Below are 21240 nucleotides of genomic sequence, written 5' to 3' on the forward strand. Positions count from 1 at the left end.
TGACTCCCTAGCCCACGCTGGAGAGCCGTGGCATGATCTTGGCTCACTGCAACCTCTGCCTCCTGGGTTCAAGTGATTCTCCTGCCTCAGCCTCCTAAGTAGCTGAGACTACAGGTGTGCACCACCATGCCTGGCTAATCTTGTATTTTTAGTAGAGAAGGGGTTTCACCATGTTGGCCAGGCTGGTCTTGAACTCCTGACCTCAGGTGATCACCCACCTTGACCTTCCGAAGTCCTGGAATTATAGGCATGAGCCACTGCGCCCGGCCCCAGTTACTTTTAAAACCTTATTCATGTTGCAAATGAATCCAGCTTCTAGGCTAGTGCATAAATTGTAATTTGAAGTTTTAGTTCAATAAGTGAAGCATAATGACTTATTCCACTTTTCCAACATAAATGTTACCAACCAGAACTATGCTTGGGAGGAAGAACAGGGAAGGGATGTCAGGAAACCCTGAACTTCTTTCCACTTGTTCCAGATTAACTCATGTGTCTCCTGTTTTATAAATGCCTTTGGGAGGAGATACTACCGTCATTCTGCAATAAAGATGAAGATTGAATTCACTATATATCAGCATGTGCATATTTAAGATCAAAGTGTTTCCTGAAGTTGTGACAGTGAGAAGAGAGTTGGCTGAGTGCTAGAAGTATCGCAGGGTTGACAAGGATGGCAGCCCCACCTGGAAGGGCTTTACAAGAGCTGAGAGGCTGGAGGCAGTCTCTGGAGAATTCATAACTCTCTAGGTAACTGCATTAGTCATCAGTGTAATCAGGCTTATTCTTTCTTCTGAGGCGGGAAAGGGGTGCTGATGAGGCAAGATTCTGAACATTTGTGGATTCCTGGTTGTATACTACTGCTGTAAGACCTCCTTTTAACTGAATTTGGCCACATGCCTTTGGGCACCGGAAATTCGTATCTTGATACATGTAGTTGCTGGAGTCAATACATGTTTAAATTGATATGCTGTATCCGTTATATTGATATCAATTCTCTCTTATTGATCCTGGAATAATTTAAAAGAAAAGACTTGACATAATTATGAACCACAAAAGACAGTAGATACACAAGTAAGTAATAAATACTTTACAAACTTAATATACAGACCCCTCTTTAAAGGAAAATGAATTTCTCATGGGCCACTTAGTGTTTACTTAAAATATTTTATTGTAATGTTAAAATGTATAAATATAAACTTGGTATGCATGCCTTATGCTTATACAGCTTACAAACAAAAATATACTTACAAATTAAATATAAACAAGGCTACAGAGCTGAGTAAACTTAAAGTTAACAACATTTATTTAGTGTGACACTTGATGTTGTTTTGCTAATATTAAGGCCCTCCTTGCTATGTGTATACGGCATGACATAGATTCTTTGGAATTTAGTGATCCATCTCATTGCTCTTGACTGCCCATTGGGAAAGACGCTCAATCTCTATCCATGTGGATTTTCTTGGAACTCCTATAAGCTCCAGGAGTAAGTCAGGATGTGCCTGGGTGTGCCTAATTAGGTACCGTTGCCCCAAAATCTGTACTCAGATTTGTACTAAGTAAACACAAGTACCCAGGGTAAGTATAAGATTTATTGCATTTTTTAAGTTTTAAAAGTAAAAGTGAGATCATAGGCACCGCCCTGGCCTCTTTGTGCCCTTCGTCTATTTCTCCACATTTCTGGAAACTCTTTTTAAGTGCCTTCTAGAATTCTGTATCAGTCATCAAAAATATTTATACCAAAGTTTGAGACAGGCAATTTTCTGTCAGTTGGAAGTAGTTGTTTCTACCTTGCTTGTATGGGGAGGGGTCTCTAATATGCACCCAATAGTAATAGTCCTTGGGCTTTGTCTCCTGTCCTGCTTGCCTACCAAGGCCATGAAAACCTAAATTCTCCTTTACCTAGTTTGACAAATGCCCTCAGTTGAAATCCAGTTTTACTCCTCAGCTTGTTTTCTGAAAGATGGTCATGCCCTGCTTCTGGAAATGGAAATTCCATATCTTACCTTTGTAATTACTTGCTGTACTCCCATCCCCAATGCCTGATGCAAGCATTTCAGTGATGCTGTTCTTTCTCCTCCAAGGTCAGGTGGGTTTCTAGTTGCACAGTAACAGTAATATGGAAGAGTAGACCTACCTGTGAAAATTCACAAAGACAACCTGGTTTCTGCTTTCCAAATTCTCATCCTCTAATGAAGGAATCATAGCCAGCACAAAAGCATAATAGAAATACAAATGATAGGGGGGGCGGAGCAAGATGGCCGCATAGGAACAGCTCCAGTCTCCAACTCCCAGCGCGAGCGACACAGAAGACCGGTGATTTCTGCATTTTCAACTGAGGTACTGGGTTCATCTCACTGGGGAGTGCCGGACGATCAGTGCTGGTCAGCTGCTGCAGCCCGACCAGCGAGAGCTGAAGCAGGGCGAGGCATTGCCTCACCTGGGAAGCGCAAGGGGGAAGGGAATCCCTTTTCCTAGCCAGGGGAACTGAGACACACAACACCTGGAAAATCGGGTAACTCCCACCCCAATACTGCGCTTTAAGCAAACAGGCACACCAGGAGATCATATCCCACACCTGGCCGGGAGGGTCCCACACCCACGGAGCCTCCCTCATTGCTAGCACAGCAGTCTGTGATCTACCGGCAAGGCAGCAGCGAGGCTGGGGGAGGGGCGCCCGCCATTGCTGAGGCTTAAGTAGGTAAACAAAGCTGCTGGGAAGCTCCAACTGGGTGGAGCTCACAGCAGCTCAAGGAAACCTGCCTGTCTCTGTAGACTCCACCTCTGGGGACAGGGCAATAACAAACACAGCCGAAACCTCTGCAGACGCAAACGACTCTGTCTGACAGCTTTGAAGAGAGCAGTGGATCTCCCAACACGGAGGTTAAGATCTGAGAAGGGACAGACTCCCTGCTCAAGTGGGTCCCTGACCCCTGAGTAGCCTAACTGGGAGACATCCCCCACTAGGGGCAGTCTGACACCCCACACCTCACAGGGTGGAGTACACCCCTGAGAGGAAGCTTCCAAAGCAAGAATCAGACAGGTACACTCGCTGTTCAGAAATATTCTATCTTCTGCAGCCTCTGCTGCTGATACCCAGGCAAACAGGGTCTGGAGTGGACCTCAAGCAATCTCCAACAGACCTACAGCTGAGGGTCCTGACTGTTAGAAGGAAAACTATCAAACAGGAAGGACACCTACACCAAAACCCCATCAGTACATCACCATCATCAAAGACCAGAGGCAGATAAAACCACAAAGATGGGGAAAAAGCAGAGCAGAAAAGCTGGAAATTCAAAAAATAAGAGCGCATCTCCCCCGGCAAAGGAGCGCAGCTCATCGCCAGCAACGGATCAAAGCTGGACGGAGAATGACTTTGACGAGATGAGAGAAGAAGGCTTCAGTCCATCAAACTTCTCAGAGCTAAAGGAGGAATTACGTACCCAGCGCAAAGAAACTAAAAATCTTGAAAAAAAAGTGGAAGAATTGATGGCTAGAGTAATTAATGCAGAGAAGGTCATAAACGAAATGAAAGAGATGAAAACCATGACACGAGAAATACGTGACAAATGCACAAGCTTCAGTAACCGACTCGATCAACTGGAAGAAAGAGTATCTGCGATTGAGGATCAAATGAATGAAATGAAGCGAGAAGAGAAACCAAAAGAAAAAAGAAGAAAAAGAAATGAACAAAGCCTGCAAGAAGTATGGGATTATGTAAAAAGACCAAATCTATGTCTGATTGGGGTGCCTGAAAGTGAGGGGGAAAATGGCACCAAATTGGAAAACACTCTTCAGGATATCATCCAGGAGAACTTCCCCAACCTAGTAGGGCAGGCCAACATTCAAATCCAGGAAATACAGAGAACGCCACAAAGATACTCCTCGAGAAGAGCAACTCCAAGACACATAATTGCCAGATTCACCAAAGTTGAAATGAAGGAAAAAATCTTAAGGGCAGCCAGAGAGAAAGGTCGGGTTACCCACAAAGGGAAGCCCATCAGACTAACAGCAGATCTCTCGGCAGAAACTCTCCAAGCCAGAAGAGAGTGGGGGCCAATATTCAACATTCTTAAAGAAAAGAATTTTAAACCCAGAATTTCATATCCAGCCAAACTAAGTTTCATAAGTGAAGGAGAAATAAAATCCTTTACAGATAAGCAAATGCTTAGAGATTTTGTCACCACTAGGCCTGCCTTACAAGAGACCCTGAAGGAAGCACTCAACATGGAAAGGAACAACCAGTACCAGCCATTGCAAAAACATGCCAAAATGTAAAGACCATCGAGGCTAGGAAGAAACTGCATCAACTAACGAGCAAAATAACCAGTTAATATCATAATGACAGGATCAAGTTCACACATAACAATCTTAACCTTAAATGTAAATGGACTAAATGCTCCAATTAAAAGACACAGACTGGCAAACTGGATAAAGAGTCAAGACCCATCAGTCTGCTGTATTCAGGAGACCCATCTCACACGCAGAGACATACATAGGCTCAAAATAAAGGGATGGAGGAAGATTTACCAAGCAAATGGAGAACAAAAAAAAGCGGGGGTTGCAATACTAGTCTCTGATAAAACAGACTTTAAACCATCAAAGATCAAAAGAGACAAAGAAGGCCATTACATAATGGTAAAGGGATCAATTCAACAGGAAGAGCTAACTATCCTAAACATATATGCACCCAATACAGGAGCACCCAGATTCATCAAGCAAGTCCTTAGAGACTTACAAAGAGACTTAGACTCCCATACAATAATAATGGGAGACTTCAACACTCCACTGTCAACATTAGACAGATCAACGAGACAGAAAGTTAACAAGGATATCCAGGAATTGAACTCATCTCTGCAGCAAGCAGACCTAATAGACATCTATAGAACTCTCCACCCCAAATCAACAGAATATACATTCTTCTCAGCACCACATCGTACTTACTCCAAAATCGACCACATAATTGGAAGTAAAGCACTCCTCAGCAAATGTACAAGAACAGAAATTATAACAAACTGTCTCTCAGACCACAGTGCAATCAAACTACTACTCAGGACTAAGAAACTCAATCAAAACCGCTCAACTACATGGAAACTGAACAACCTGCTCCTGAATGACTACTGGGTACATAACGAAATGAAGGCAGAAATAAAGATGTTCTTTGAAACCAATGAGAACAAAGATACAACATACCAGAATCTCTGGGACACATTTAAAGCAGTGTGTAGAGGGAAATTTATAGCACTAAATGCCCACAAGAGAAAGCAGGAAAGATCTAAAATTGACACTCTAACATCACAATTAAAAGAACTAGAGAAGCAAGAGCAAACACATTCGAAAGCTAGCAGAAGGCAAGAAATAACTAAGATCAGAGCAGAACTGAAGGAGATAGAGACACAAAAAACTCTCCAAAAAATCAATGAATCCAGGAGTTGGTTTTTTGAAAAGATCAACAAAATTGACAGACCACTAGCAAGACTAATAAAGAAGAAAAGAGAGAAGAATCAAATCGACGCAATTAAAAATGATAAAGGGGATATCACCACCGACCCCACAGAAATACAAACTACCATCAGAGAATACTATAAACACCTCTACGCAAATAAACTGGAAAATCTAGAAGAAATGGATAATTTCCTGGACACTTACACTCTTCCAAGACTAAACCAGGAAGAAGTTGAATCCCTGAATAGACCAATAGCAGGCTCTGAAATTGAGGCAATAATTAATAGCCTACCAACCAAAAAAAGTCCAGGACCAGATGGATTCACAGCTGAATTCTACCAGAGGTACAAGGAGGAGTTGGTACCATTCCTTCTGAAACTATTCCAATCCATAGAAAAAGAGGGAATCCTCCCTAACTCATTTTATGAGGCCAACATCATCCTGATACCAAAGCCTGGCAGAGACACAACAAAAAAAGAGAATTTTAGACCAATATCCCTGATGAACATCGATGCAAAAATCCTCAATAAAATACTGGCAAACCGGATTCAGCAACACATCAAAAAGCTTATCCACCATGATCAAGTGGGCTTCATCCCTGGGATGCAAGGTTGGTTCAACATTCGCAAATCAATAAACATAATCCAGCATATAAACAGAACCAAAGACAAGAACCACATGATTATCTCAATAGATGCAGAAAAGGCTTTTGACAAAATTCAACAGCCCTTCATGCTAAAAACGCTCAATAAATTCGGTATTGATGGAACGTACCTCAAAATAATAAGAGCTATTTATGACAAACCCACAGCCAATATCATACTGAATGGGCAAAAACTGGAAAAATTCCCTTTGAAAACTGGCACAAGACAGGGATGCCCTCTCTCACCACTCCTATTCAACATAGTGTTGGAAGTTCTGGCTAGGGCAATCAGGCAAGAGAAAGAAATCAAGGGTATTCAGTTAGGAAAAGAAGAAGTCAAACTGTCACTGTTTGCAGATGACATGATTGTATATTTAGAAAACCCCATTGTCTCAGCCCAAAATCTCCTTAAGCTGATAAGCAACTTCAGCAAAGTCTCAGGATACAAAATTAATGTGCAAAAATCACAAGCATTCTTATACACCAGTAACAGACAAACAGAGAGCCAAATCAGGAATGAACTTCCATTCACAATTACTTCAAAGAGAATCAAATACCTAGGAATCCAACTTACAAGGGATGTAAAGGACCTCTTCAAGGAGAACTACAAACCACTGCTCAGTGAAATCAAAGAGGACACAAACAAATGGAAGAACATACCATGCTCATGGATAGGAAGAATCAATATCGTGAAAATGGCCATACTGCCCAAGGTAATTTATAGATTCAATGCCATCCCCATCAAGCTACCAATGAGTTTCTTCACAGAATTGGAAAAAACTGCTTTAAAGTTCATATGGAACCAAAAAAGAGCCCGCATCTCCAAGACAATCCTAAGTCAAAAGAACAAAGCTGGAGGCATCACGCTACCTGACTTCAAACTATACTACAAGGCTACAGTAACCAAAACAGCATGGTACTGGTACCAAAACAGAGATATAGACCAATGGAACAGAACAGAGTCCTCAGAAATAATACCACACATCTACAGCCATCTGATCTTTGACAAACCTGAGAAAAACAAGAAATGGGGAAAGGATTCCCTATTTAATAAATGGTGCTGGGAAAATTGGCTAGCCATAAGTAGAAAGCTGAAACTGGATCCTTTCCTTACTCCTTATACGAAAATTAATTCAAGATGGATTAGAGACTTAAATGTTAGACCTAATACCATAAAAATCCTAGAGGAAAACCTAGGTAGTACCATTCAGGACATAGGAATGGGCAAAGACTTCATGTCTAAAACACCAAAAGCAACGGCAGCAAAAGCCAAAATTGACAAATGGGATCTCATTAAACTAAAGAGCTTCTGCACAGCAAAAGAAACTACCATCAGAGTGAACAGGCAACCTACAGAATGGGAGAAAATTTTTGCAATCTACTCATCTGACAAAGGGCTAATATCCAGAACCTACAAAGAACTCAAACAAATTTACAAGAAAAAAACAAACAACCCCATCAAAAAGTGGGCAAAGGATATGAACAGACATTTCTCAAAAGAAGACATTCATACAGCCAACAGACACATGAAAAAATGTTCATCATCGCTGGCCATCAGAGAAATGCAAATCAAAACCACAATGAGATACCATCTCACACCAGTTAGAATGGCGATCATTAAAAAGTCAGGAAACAACAGGTGCTGGAGAGGATGTGGAGAAATAGGAACACTTTTACACTGTTGGTGGGATTGTAAACTAGTTCAACCATTACGGAAAACAGTATGGCAATTCCTCAAGGATCTAGAACTAGATGTACCATATGACCCAGCCATCCCATTACTGGGTATATACCCAAAGGATTATAAATTATGCTGCTATAAAGACACATGCACACGTATGTTTATTGCGGCACTATTCACAATAACAAAGACTTGGAATCAACCCAAATGTCCATCAGTGACAGATTGGATTAAGAAAATGTGGCACATATACACCATGGAATACTATGCAGCCATCAAAAAGGATGAGTTTGCGTCCTTTGTAGGGACATGGATGCAGCTGGAAACCATCATTCTTAGCAAACTATCACAAGAACAGAAAACCAAACACCGCATGTTCTCACTCATAGGTGGGAACTGAACAATGAGATCACTTGGACTCAGGAAGGGGAACATCACACACAGGGGCCTATCATGGGGAGGGGGGAGGGGGGAGGGATTGCATTGGGAGTTATACCTGATGTAAATGATGAGTTGATGGGTGCAGCACACCAACATGGCACAAGTATACATATGTAAAAAACCTGCACGTTATGCACATGTACCCTACAACTTAAAGTATAATAATAATAAATAAATTAAAAAAAAAAAAAAAAAAAAAAAAAGAAATACAAATGATAAAAATATCAGAAACCCAAACATAGACTGTCACATGGCTGGGCATAAGGACATAAAAGACCAATTCTATGATTGTAACGTAGATACTTCTCAGCTTTTTTTTTTTTTTAAGTTCGGAGGCACATGTGCTGTTTGTTACATAGGTAAATTTGTCATGGGGGTTTGTTGTACAGACTATTTGATCATCCAGATATTAAGCCTAGTACTCATTAGTTGTTTTTCTGATTCTCTCCCTCCTCCCACCCTTCACTAGGCCCTGGTTTGTGTTGTTCCTCTCTCTGTGTCCATGTATTCTCATCATTTAGTTCCTATTTATAAGGGAGAACGTGTGGTTTTCTGTTCCTGTGTTAGTTTACTAAGGATAATGGCCTCCACTTGCATCCATGTCCCTGCAAATGACATGCTCTCATTCTTTTTTATAGCTGCATGGTGTCTCTCAGCTTTTTTTTGCTGTTTTGTTTTCTTGAGATGGAGTTTCACTCCTTTTGCCCAGGTTGGAGTGCAATGGTGCGATCTCGGCTCACTGCAACCTCCGCCTCCCAGGTTCAAGTGATTCTCCTGCCTCAGCCTCCTGAGTAGCTGGAATTACAGCCAACCACCACCATGCCCAGCTAATTTTGTATTTTTAGTAGAGACGGGGTTTCACCACGTTGGCCAGGCTGGTCTTGAACTCCTGACCTCAGGTGATCCACCCACCTTGGCCTCCTAAAGTGCTGGGATTACAGGCATGAGCCACCGCGTCTGGCCTTCTCTCAGCTTTTTAAGAGAGCATTAAACTAAATGGGGCTCCTCTGACAGTCTGTGATTACCAATTAGCTCTTATGTTTCCATAGACTGCTAGGACATCTTGTCCTCACTCTTTAAAAAAGAGAGACCTGGCTCTAGCTCCCCTGAGTAAGCCACCTCCCTGGTCTCCAGAAATTGCAAAGTAAGAGGGCTGAGCATGATGTAGCATAGTGGGCCAGGTGATCTGGGGAGAAGGAGGCAGGGGTATGGAAATGAAGGAGAAAGGTGTGGTGGGGGTGAATGGTAGGAGAAGGGAAAGCTGAGGACAAGAGGAGGGGGCTCGGTTTTGTAGAACACTCTCAGGTGGACCTGGACATCACTACCTAGAGCAGCGTTCCTTAAACGTGCCCAGATAGGAAGTATAATTACAAAAGTAAGAACTTGCATTTTCAGAGAGCTTTCCCCTGGAAATTCTCATTCAGCAAGTCTAAAGCAAGGGCTACGGTATCTAAATGTTTCTGTTAAACAAGTGATATCATGCTAAATAAAATACAACTTGTTTAAAATAAGGGAGTTCCTAAATTATGTCTGGCACACAATCCAATCCAGAGTTCATGGAATATTGGAATGCATGGAGATATAACAATCTTAGAACAAAACATTTTTAACGAGTGTAGAAAAAAAATAAACAAAAATCCAAAATATCTGAATTTTGTTCATTTTGAGAGCATTAAGCCTACCCTCAGGAGTTGTCCAGGTTTCTAAGAGTTAAGGTGAAGACAGGGCATGACTGATGCCTAGTACTCTGCAACCAAAGCTTTAGGAGGGGAACTGGGGAAGGAGGCGTGTTGCCTTATGCCACCTGGTGGCAGAACTGGGTAGTTAATGAAGACCGGCTGGAAGTCAAATGACTTAGGTCCTTCAACAACTACTCATTAAGTCATTTGAAAAAAAAATCACTTAAAATCTGAGTCTGTTTTCTCATTTTAGAAAAGATTACTATTTGCTTAAATTGTGTTTTTGATACAATCGATGAGACTTTAAAAGTGAAATAAAATACTAAGTATTCTTTTTATCATTGCTAATGCTGTTTTCCCATTTATAAGTGAGGGAAAAACTTATTTTTCCAGGGATATTCCTTTTTCTCTTGATTAAGACGGTGAACAGAAGTGAATGGTCAGAAGTGGTCAGTCAGAAGTGGCTGGTCAGAAATGAATGGGGAATGTGTTCAATGAGAGAGATCTCTGCTATCCTCCTCTTCATCTATTCTATTTTCCCAATTCTCTAGAATGAGACAGGCTACTGTGAAGATGTCAGATGGCTGACTGAGGCTTTCAGAAAAGACAGATCTCACCAGTAGCTGCAGAATATGGTTACCTACTATGATGGTTAATTTTATGTGGCAACTTTGCTGGGCCACTGTGCCCAAATAGTTGGTGAAACATTATTCTGGATGATTCTGTGAATGTGGATTTTTTTGGATGAGATTGATATTTAAATTGGTAGACTAAAGCAGATTACTCTCCAAAATGTAGGTAGACCTCATCCAATCAGCTGAGGGCCTTGACAGAACAAAGACTAACCTCCCCTGAGCAAGAAGGAATTCTGCCAGCAGACTGCCTTTAGACTCAAACTGCAAATCTTTCCTGGGGCTCCAGGTTGCAACCCTGCTTTGTGGATTTTGGTTTATCCAGCCACCACAATCTTGTGAGCCAATTCCTTATAGTGTCTCTCTCTCTCTTTCTCAAATCTCTCTCTCTCTCTCTCCACACACACACACACACACACACACACACACACACACACACACACAGAGTTGATTTTATTTTCTAGAGAGCTGTGACACTTGTGAAGGTGTTACATAATTGGAACTTTTGAGAAAGACATATATCCCAGTTGCTAGAGAATATGGTTACCTGCATGGTAAGAATTGAAAGGTACTAGAAAAGTCTGCTTTCTTTATAGAATCTTCTCTAACACTCTTAAGTGTGGGTTGAAGTTAGGGGTGACCTAACTCAGTTGATGTGGCTCCATTTCCCTGAGATTCTCTTTGTTCTGCTCACCCCTGTGTGGTCGCTCCATTCTCAAGAATGGTAGCAGGAAGCCTCCAACAGTTTCAGCCTCACACAAAAAATCTGGAAGATAAGAAACTGCTTCAGTTCTACTATTCAAAGAAATTCACCCTGATTAAACTGTCAATTGCTGACTAGGACTTTGGCTTGGGAAACGGAACTTAGTATTTAAGATAATCCTGGGAGATTGGGGTGAAATCAGTTTTCCTTAAGACTTATGGAATCAAAGTGCTACATGGATACATGAAAAAAATCCTGGTTCTGCTAAGGTGAGGGAAGGTGAATGGATGTTGGGTAGATCACCAATAATGTCCACCAGACACTTACCTAGTACCAGCAATTGATTTATCACAATATAACACACAAGTGATGATACTCAAACTATACTAGTGCTAAGGAACCAGTAAAGAATAGTGGGGATTACGGTAAACAAGAATAACACGATCTATTAATAAAAGAGAAGCCACGCCAAGTGCGATGGCTCATTGCCAGTAGCAGTGGCTCACGCCTGTAATCCCAGCACTTTAGGAGGCTGAGGTGGGTGGATCGCCCGAGGTCAGGAGTTTGAGACCAGCCTGGCCAACATGGTGAAACCCCATCTCTACTAAAAACACAAAAATTAGCCAGGTGTGGTGGCGTGTGCCTGTAGTCCCAGCCACTTGGGAGGCTGAGGCGTGGGAATTGCTGGAACCTGTGAGGTGGAGTTTGCAGTGAGCCGAGATCGTGCCACTGCACTATCAGCCTGGGCAACCGAGTAAGACTCTGTCTCGAGAAAAAAAAAAAAAAAAAAAAAAAAAAAAAAGCCACTACTCTGCTCTAAGCAATGTGATCATGCAAAAATATAACCCTTCTGTTGCAAGATCGTCAACATTTTCCAGAGAAACTGATAATTTGTATTTTTATGTAAAATAGCCATATTTTAAATGTTGGCAACTAAGTTCATTTTTGTTCTTGTTTTTAACCACCCAGGACAGCCAATACTGTCTAAAATAAACAAAGCATAACTGTTGGCTAAATGCAGTCTGTGAACCTCTAGTTTACAAGCTCTGGGCTAGAGAAACCATTCCTTGCCATTCAGTAGTTCTATGAATGAAAGGCTTGCTAAGAGTAGAGGAACCAAGGAAGATGAGAGAATGAGTGTCATTGTCTCATACAATGCTTTTCGGCAGGTGGGTCCCCACTCACATGCTCTCAGGCTCCCGCTTCACGGAATGAAATGTGAAGTCCACTTGGGGCCAGTTAATTCTTTCCAACATAGTCAAGGTGTTCTACTGCCAGGCACCAGGAATACTTGTTTTCCTGGTGTTGACCATCTTACTTCATTTACAGGTAAGCCCCAACAGGTACAGGGACAAAAGTCTTCACACTACCAGAAATCCAGTGTAGATTAGGTTCTTTTTCCTCAAGATGCCTAAATTCTATTTTTAAAAAAAGATATAGCAATCATTCTTCCATTTCTGGACCCTTAGCTGACGTCATTAGGTAGTTTATCACAGTTCTGCGAGGCATACAGCTTTTCATTAATAGGTTAGATTAATTACCGTCCTATCATTAAAGCGCATTTAGCTTAACTGAATGGAAAATAGCAGTTTGTCATAAACTTAAAAAAAATCAATGCTTAATTAGCTTAAAATAGACTAGTACTGAGATCAGAGACTAATTGGCGTTTATCTTTTTCCTGGACCATTTCTTGTTCCCAAAAAAGCACAAGAGCAGTAGTTGTCAATCCTGTTTACGCATTAGAATCTAGCGGGTGGAAATGTGGGGTTTGGGAGGAGGAAATGAAGGGAACGCTTTTTTAAAAAAGCTTTTGTCCAGGCCCTACCCTAGAGGGACCAAAACTCCCTAAAGCGATTCTAATGTGTAGACAGGGCAGAATACCGTTCCCTGTGCGGGGGAAAAATCCCCAAGATCTGAAATTCCTCAAATCCCTCAGATTCTCTCCAGAACTCTTCATTTCAGCACGAAGGGGCACCAACGAACAATTTTCTGAGTTGTCTGAGGCTAGTAATTTCCCTGGAGATTGACGGGACCATCAGCCAATCGGCCGTCTGAACGAGTGATAGTAACCCCAATGACAAGCAACAGAATGAGCAACTTTATCCCAGCAGAAAAAACAGATCGCAGTAGCAAAGGTCAACAAGTCACAAAAGTCAAGGGCTCGCCGTCGGGTATCAGCGAGGCCCGGGTATACTCTTGGAGGTAGTAGCCAAGAGATGGTCCTGCGCTTGCCCAGCGTTGTTAGAGAGGCGGGGCTTGCTCAAGCTTCTCGAGCCCTCTTACGTCACTTCCGCCCGGCGGGGTCTCATAGTCCTGTGGGCTGGGTTGAAGCGACTTCCTTTTTTCTTTCCCTTTTTCTTCTCCGTGGCCCCGCCTCCCGGAAGTTCTGCCCCGTCTCCGCCGCGGGTCAAGGGTGAGCGCTGGAATCGCTGCACGGGCCTTGGTGAGTAACTGCTGTGAGTTTTATTCCTGCGCAGCGCCAGTTCAAAGAACTTAGGTTAGATTCCGCTTGGGGCCCAACATGCTGTGCCGGGCCTCAGGAGTCTCCACCCTCTCCGGTTCTGGGGCGGTCAGTCTCCTGGCCTGCAATTATCCACGCGGAGGCCGAGGTCTTTGGCTTTTCGCGAGTTGGATTGCAGCCTTGTTCTGCTTCTGTCTCTTCTCTCTCCAGGCGAGGTCCTACTCAGGTTGTTGCCAGCGATAGTCCTCTTCTGGAGCTTGAATTGAAAGCAGAGTAGTCTTGTTAGTCTCGGTGATGGCTGGGTTGCCTCCTGAAGTAGCCAAAGTGCTTTAGCATCCATTCCGCCTCCTTTGAGCACCCTGGGAGGTAGGCAGGGCAAACGAAAAATATATTCGTTAATATTGTGCAGTTGAGGAAACTGAAATTCTTGGCGAATTCACTGTTTCAAAGCAACATGGCCTCTAAGAGGCAGAACTGGGATTCACACCCAGGTCTGACTTCGGTAGGGTTGCACAAAACAGTGGAGAGAGCGTTTGGAAATAGGGGAGACACTGCAAAGGTTAAAAGAAGAGCTGGGGTTTCTGAGTGCTTACTTTGTGTTCGGCATTGTGCCAAGTTCTTTCTATAATTATATCATCCTTTTTTTTAAAAAAAAAAATAAGCATAGGAAGTGTATACTGTGGTTATTTATTCCTAGGTTAGGAAACTGAGGCTCAGAGATGATAACTGACTTGTCTAATATTAATGACTTGAGTAGGCGTTTCACAGATCTCTTTTAGCTCTGTGATTCTTCCAACACTGTAGTGTTAACTTCTGGCATAATCAAACTGCCCTTTTCTGATTTTGGCATTACAGGAAGGGAGATTCCAGAACTTTAGTTTTGGTCTCTTCACCCTTTGCCCATTGTCTCATTTCTTATCACCATCCTATTTAGAAATTTATTTTCATGTAAATTTAGCCTTGACTTTTTTTTTTTTTTTTTTTTTTTGAGATGGAATCTCGCTCTGTCGCCCAGGCTGGAGTGCAGTGGCGCGATCTCGGCTCATTGCAAGCTCTGACTCCCGGGTTAACGCCATTCTCCTGCCTCAGCCTTCCGAGTAGCTGGGACTACAGGCGCCCGCCACCACGCCCGGCTAATCTTTGGTATTTTTATTAGAGACGGCGTTTCACCGTGTTAGCCAGGATGATCTCGATCTCCTGACCTCGTGATCCGCTCACCTTGGCCTTCCGAAGTGCTGGGATTACAGGCGTGAGCCACCGCGCCCGACCCGCCTTGATTTTTACTCTACAATTTAATTTTTTTTTCCTCCAAGAGGAATATGGAGATAGTTGTGGAATTAATGGATCCAGGTTAAAGGGTTGGTCAGAAAAATTTCTAGTTTTTACTCTATTGTTGCTTTCCTTACTTATATTATGTCAGTTTCTGCCTTTTTTTTTTTTTTTTTCTCTGTCAGGATAACCGCTGTCATCTGCTGCCAAAATGTCAGGAATTGGAAATAAAAGAGCAGCTGGAGAACCTGGCACCTCCATGCCTCCTGAGAAGAAGGCAGCTGTTGAAGATTCAGGGACCACAGTGGAAACAATTAAGCTAGGAGGTGTCTCTTCAACGGTATGAGGAAACAGTGCTATGAAAGTGTGTTTTTCTTCTGTCAGTTGCAACTTGAAACTAAAAATTCACGGAAGCTTTCTGGAGTGTGGGGAAGCTGTTTGAAAAGAAGAGGGAGATAAAACAGGCTGAAAGTAGGCAAAATGATGTGGTAGTCAGTTCTGGAGGAGAGGTAGATTGACAGTTGTTGTTTGTTTTCAAGGTGTACTTACATTCTTTTGAGAATCTGGGAATGTGCCTGATACAACGTTAAGTATAGGTATTTAGCAGTAGGAAGATACACATTTATTTTGCATTCACTGAGAAAGTCAGTACCAGATTCTAAGAGACAGTTTAGCAATCATTGAGAGTGTGGTGAAGAGTGAGAGTCTGAGACCAGACTGCCTGGGGTTGACTCTGAGCTGTACCACTTCCTAGCTGGCTGACCTTGTGTTATCCTTCCTTTGCCTGTTTTCTTGTCTGTAAAATATAATTAAAGTATCTGCTACGTTAGATTTTTATGCAGATAAAATGAGAGTCCCTGTTAAGGGCTAAGACTTTGCATTTAATATAGTAAATAGTCAATAAATGTGAGCCATTCATAGCTAGTATTGGGCTAGATAATATAATGGTGCATAACATAGATATTATCCTTGCTCTTATGGAGCTGACAAAATGAGTATTATATACCAAAAATCTCCTAGTAATGTTATGTATCTGTTAGACATCAGAAGTTTACAGGTTTTGATCTACATCAAGATTTTGCTTTTGAAAATCAGACATGGGGATGTGATGTTAAAATGCCTTACGTTTGTATGGCTTGCAAAACCACATCTATTACTTATTTGATTTTGAGACTGAGGTTTATTTTAGAGAGGTTGATTTTTTTTTTTTGGAGTCAGAATAATAGGAACATACATAGTGAGTTGTTGATGGAGTGTCATTCCTGAAGCTTCCTGGGGTTCTGGTACTTAATATTGCTGGCAGGAGGTGATTTTTGTCTTAGCATTGCCTTACATCATGCATTCCAAAGGCATTTGTTCACTCAATATATAAATATTTGTTGAGTATTTGTTATTTGCCAGACACTGTGCTTTATATTGAAAACATCCCCTAGACTTTAATTTGTAGGGTAGCACTGACAAGGGAATAGACTGTTTAGAGTGGCATATGTGCTGTTCATAGGGATAACAGCATACTTATGGGAAGCACATAGCACACACCCCACTGTGGACTTTATCCAGAGGCAACGAGGAGGCATTGGATAGTCTTAAGTAGGGGAGTAATATGCTCTGACTTGTGTTTGGAGACTATAGAAGAGCAAGGGTTATAAACAAGAGGCCAGTTAGCAGAGTTTTTTCTTCACTCCTTCTGACTCTCTTTCCCTATAACTCCATTTCTCCAGAGGTAGGGATCTGAGGCATGTATCCACTGATCCCTGCTCCAATTGCTTGAAGGTTGCCATTGAAAGCAGTACCTCCTGTGCATTTTGAGATTGCTGTTATGAGCCAGCTGTGATTGTGGGACAGAAAAACTGAGTCTCCAAAGTGTACTTGAAGTGGGAACACTGGCAGCGTCAATGGAGCTGTCCACCACAGCTGTGCTGAATCTGGCAGGCTGATAGGACTTAGCACAGAGTTTTTGCTATAGGAGGCCTTTGTAGTAATCTTAATGAGAAATCACGGTGGCTTGGACCACTGTGGAGGTAGCATGGATAAGATCTGCTGATGGATTGGATAACTCACATGAAAGATAGGAGGGAGGATCGCCCCAGGATTTTGGAAGTAATGGAGTTTTTACTTACTGAGCTAGAGAAATGTATGAGAGGAGCAGATTTTTGGGAGTCATGGAGGATGAATTGTGTTTGGTTTGATTTGGGACATATAAGTTTGAGATATTGACCTCTGAATGGATAAGTAGTTAATAAGCTGGATGCTGGAGAGAGGTCTGAGCTAAAGCTGTACATTTGGGAATCATCATTTTGTAAGTTGTGTTTAAATCTATGAGACTACAGATTTCTTTAAGGAATAAGCATAAATAAAGAGGTCTGTTGGGGCACTACAATATTTTCATGTCAAGGAGATAAGAAAGGACTGATCAAACATACAAATAAAGAGGGACCAATGAGGTAAGAGGATAGTAAGAGAGATTGGATTCCTAGAAGCCCAATGAAGAAAGTATTTCAAGAAGGAGCTGATTAGGTGCTGCTGATGTGTTCTCATTCAGGTTTCAGTTGGAACAAAGGGAGTAAAGGGAGGAATGAGATATTATATTTAATAATAAAGAGTTCATTGGAGATACCAAAACACCTGTGTTGGTGGAATAGTGGGGATAGCAGCCTGTTTTCAGTGAGCTTAAGAGAATATGAGAGGAGAGGAATTAGGGAAAAGAGAGGAGAGACAATGCTTTAAAGGAGTATCGCTGTAAAGTAGATTACTATATAATGACTAATCATGGAATTTAAGTTCAGTAAAGAAGGAAGTGAGAGGAGTGAAAGGTATAGGACCAATGGATGGTAGATCCTGGAGAGTTTGAGGAATTTTTGGAGTAAGGAAACTGGAGAGAGTAAGCTGGAAAAATAGTGGTAGTTGTGAAGAATGAGGTGTTTGAAATTGAACTTATAGACGACATGTAGGTACAAGTAAGACTAAATGTGGGAGTTGGTGGCTGAAGGAGGTAGAGGACAAGATCACTGGTGAAGAGGAGGTCAATGACTTGATGATTCAAGTACAGGAAAGATGATTTGTGTGGGTATTGAAATCATTTAAGAATGATGACAGGAAAAGTATTGGAGAGTGATAATAAGCTAGGTGCTGAATCTTTGAGAAATGTGAGGAAACGACGTGGGCATTTATAGATGAATTCAACAGAGCATGGCAGCAGGTGGTATAGGCTAGTGGCATGAGCTGCAGAGGTAGGAGGTTTTAGGGAGGAAGGTGGGGTAATGGCCTGGAAGTGGCAATGGAAAATAAGGAGGATATTCATCCCTCTCTGGCTTCAAGGGGTGTGGAAGAGAAACAGCCACCACTGGAGAAGCCTGCAGGGAAACAGTTTCTCATCCAGGTTTCGGTTAGAGCAAGAAGGGAAAGGCAACGTTCAGAGAAAAGTTTAAGGATATAGTTTATTAATAGTGTTAATAAACTGGTACAGTGGGAAAACTGTGTACTACTTTGGCATATTAGGAATGTTTTAACTAAAATGGAAAAGAGAAAAATGAAACAAAAATGGGTGGTTTAATAAACAATTGTTACTTTAAAATATTGATTTCATTAATTCCTCAGAAAAGTAAGAATATTTTTCCACATGCTGGTTCTTTGCTTGTTATATCTCCCTGTCCCACCTCCCACCAACCCCTCCCTGGCTTGTCCTAGGGAAGGAGCTGGAGAGAGAAAAATACTGAGAGGGATGTGAAATTACTAATGGAGTGAGGGTTTTGTAGAGACAGAAGAGAACAGGATCCTGAGCACAAGCTGAGGTTTTAAGAATGTGTGCATAATTGTGTGAATGGGTCAAAGAGATGGGGAATTGAGGTGTTTCCCATCTGATGGCTTCTGTTTTCTCATTAAAATAGGAAGTAAAGCCGTCTGTTTTGTATGATGTAAAAGGAGGCAAGGTTTGGTAGACGTTGATGTTGCCTTGATGGAGAATGGGAGATAGCTCACTTGATAAAGATTTCTGGACAAATTGTAAGATCTGGTTAGGTTCAGAATTCATTTTGTAAAGGCACTGGTTTCTGTGGTTTGATGAAATTCTCTAGAAGTCTCAGCATACTGGGTACAGGAATGGAATAGCCAAATATCTGGATTAATTCAGATTGGGGTTTGTTCACAGAGGTAGAATAAAAGGATTAAGGGCAGAGAACCGAGGAGGCTGTTAGGCAGGTGTTTGAAGGAATGTACGATATAGCATATGATTAAGATATGGAAGGTAGCGGAGATAGAAGGAGACCAAAAAGGAGAAAGAAAAGAATTCAACATTCTGGAGATCTAAATGAGGTAAAGGGATTGGTATATTGGGTTAAGGGCGTGAGATACGTGCAAAGATGTGGTATTACTCAGGGAATGGGAAGTTGGAATTTAAGATTTTGGATGTGGTACAGTTCTAGATAAGGACAAAAGTCTGAGATGTGTATTTTGAAATGCATGGCTGGAGGAGATAATGCACGGTGGAGGAGATAATCATTGGAGTGGAGGAACTGGAAAAACTGACAGCCTAGATGCTAGAGGATTAGATGGTTTGTCCACATGTATGGTGAAGTCACCAGATATATTAGCAGGAACTGGGATAGACAAGGACCCAGGTGCTGGAGTCTTTAATGAAGGAAAGATGGTGCTTAGGAGATAGATGACAGTGTTGATTGGAGTAAAGGGTGATCTAGCTGGGTGGTGGCCTTAAAGTAGCATTACTTTGTAGATATTCATGTGACTAGAACAGCGAGATGGGTGTGGTTGAGGTTCTGGTGCATTTGTGTGTGTTATTCTTTCCTCACACCATCGTATACCTGTTGTTTATCTCTTCGGCTTCTACTTATTTAATTACTTGTAAGATTTTTCAAAAGTCAGTAGTTTTATTCATAGGAAATAACTAATGAATTATTGTGACCTTGTTGAGTTTAATGGCTCATTTTTCTAATTTCTTTGTGGAGACTAATACGATTGGTTTATTGGGCAGGAGGAGCTAGACATTCGAACACTGCAAACCAAAAATCGCAAGCTGGCAGAAATGTTGGATCAGCGGCAGGCCATTGAAGATGAACTTCGTGAGCACATTGAAAAACTGGAACGACGACAGGCCACTGATGATGCCTCACTATTGATTGTCAACCGATACTGGAGTCAGGTAGCTAACTTGTTTATTTGCCCAGATTTTTATTTGACCAATTTAGTTCTCCTTACTGTTCTCTTCATTTCCAAAGTTGTGTTCTTTGTTTCTTCATAATTGTACCTGCCCTTCTCCAGTTTGATGAAAACATCCGTATCATCCTTAAACGTTATGATCTGGAGCAGGGCTTGGGAGACCTACTCACAGAACGGAAAGCCCTTGTTGTGCCTGAACCAGAACCAGACTCTGATAGCAATCAGGAACGTAAAGATGACCGAGAGAGAGGCAAGTATTTGTGGTGGATTCTATCACTGCATGCTATCTGGGTTTTTGAAGTAGAGCTCGGCTTTGAGGCTTTCCATTTGAGGGAAAAAAATGGATTTTGTTATTTCCAATTTATAATTTTGGGGGGCTTCTTTTTTTCCCCCTGTGTCCTCAGGGGAAGGGCAAGAGCCAGCTTTCTCTTTCCTTGCTACTTTGGCCAGCAGTTCCAGTGAAGAGATGGAGTCTCAGCTGCAGGAACGTGTGGAGTCTTCCCGCCGAGCCGTGTCCCAGATTGTGACTGTCTATGATAAATTGCAAGAAAAAGTGGAACTCTTATCCCGGAAGCTAAACAGTGGAGGTGAGGCAAGACCCTGGAGGCCAGGAGTAGTGGAGGAGGAATAAGAACTCATTTTTGCATGCTAATTTGTAGTTTGCAAGCTTGCGTGTTTATTTTTATTTATTTATTATTTACTTTTTAAGAGATAAAGTTTCACTCTGTCACCCAGGCTGGAGCACTATGGCACCATCATACCCCATTGCATCCTCAAACTCAAGCAATCTTTCTGCCTCAGCTTCCGAGTAGCTAGGACTGTAGGCATGTTCTACCACACCTGGCTAATATTTTAACCTTTTTGTAGAGAGGAATTCTTGGTATGCTGCCAGATGGTCTCAAACTTGGCCTCAAGAGATCCTCCCTTCTGGCCTCCCAAAGTGTTGGGATTACAGACATGAGCCACTGTACCTGGACGACATATTTTAATTAAATTTCTTAAAATTCTAACCTTCAATGTTACTGGTAATGTCTTCTTTATGGCATATTAATCTTTTATCAATGCTTCTCATTTTGAGCCAATGGCAGTCCTTTAATAAGCTGAGGAAAGAGTTTATCAG

The 21240-nt window shown here is 41.8% G+C and overlaps 1 protein-coding gene and 1 long non-coding RNA gene across 5 annotated transcripts in view; one reads left to right on the forward strand and one right to left on the reverse strand.

Moving 5' to 3' along the window:
• Nucleotides 1-844: 844 nt before the first annotated feature.
• Nucleotides 845-12656, reverse strand: LOC105480988 (uncharacterized). 2 transcript variants are annotated; one of them, XR_011612744.1, is made up of 4 exons: nt 12404-12656; nt 11210-11281; nt 2001-2131; nt 845-1004 (listed from the first exon to the last, which is right to left on the reverse strand). It is a non-coding gene; the product is annotated as an uncharacterized lncRNA (long non-coding RNA). The 2 variants fall into 2 exon arrangements; XR_986695.3 differs by lacking the exons at nt 11210-11281; nt 12404-12656 and adding an exon at nt 11063-11197 and having other exon boundaries at nt 850-1004.
• A 901-nt stretch (nt 12657-13557) lies between these two features.
• Nucleotides 13558-21240, forward strand: part of LOC105480986 (ring finger protein 20) — a 28557-nt gene continuing 20874 nt past the window's right edge. Inside the window, exons 1-5 of one of the 3 annotated variants that reach the window (XM_011740222.2) lie at nt 13558-13661; nt 15134-15288; nt 19936-20103; nt 20223-20370; nt 20525-20707. In XM_011740222.2, coding sequence (XP_011738524.1) covers nt 15160-15288; nt 19936-20103; nt 20223-20370; nt 20525-20707 — 628 coding nt within the window. In that variant the 5' untranslated portion in view covers nt 13558-13661; nt 15134-15159. Of the gene's footprint in view, nt 13662-13751; nt 14046-15133; nt 15289-19935; nt 20104-20222; nt 20371-20524; nt 20708-21240 lie in introns of those variants that run through there. The other 2 variants (XM_011740223.3, XM_011740227.2) reach the window with 2 other exon arrangements.

Source organism: Macaca nemestrina, chromosome 14, assembly GCF_043159975.1.
Source record: "Macaca nemestrina isolate mMacNem1 chromosome 14, mMacNem.hap1, whole genome shotgun sequence".
NCBI classification, from domain to species: Eukaryota; Metazoa; Chordata; class Mammalia; order Primates; family Cercopithecidae; genus Macaca; species Macaca nemestrina.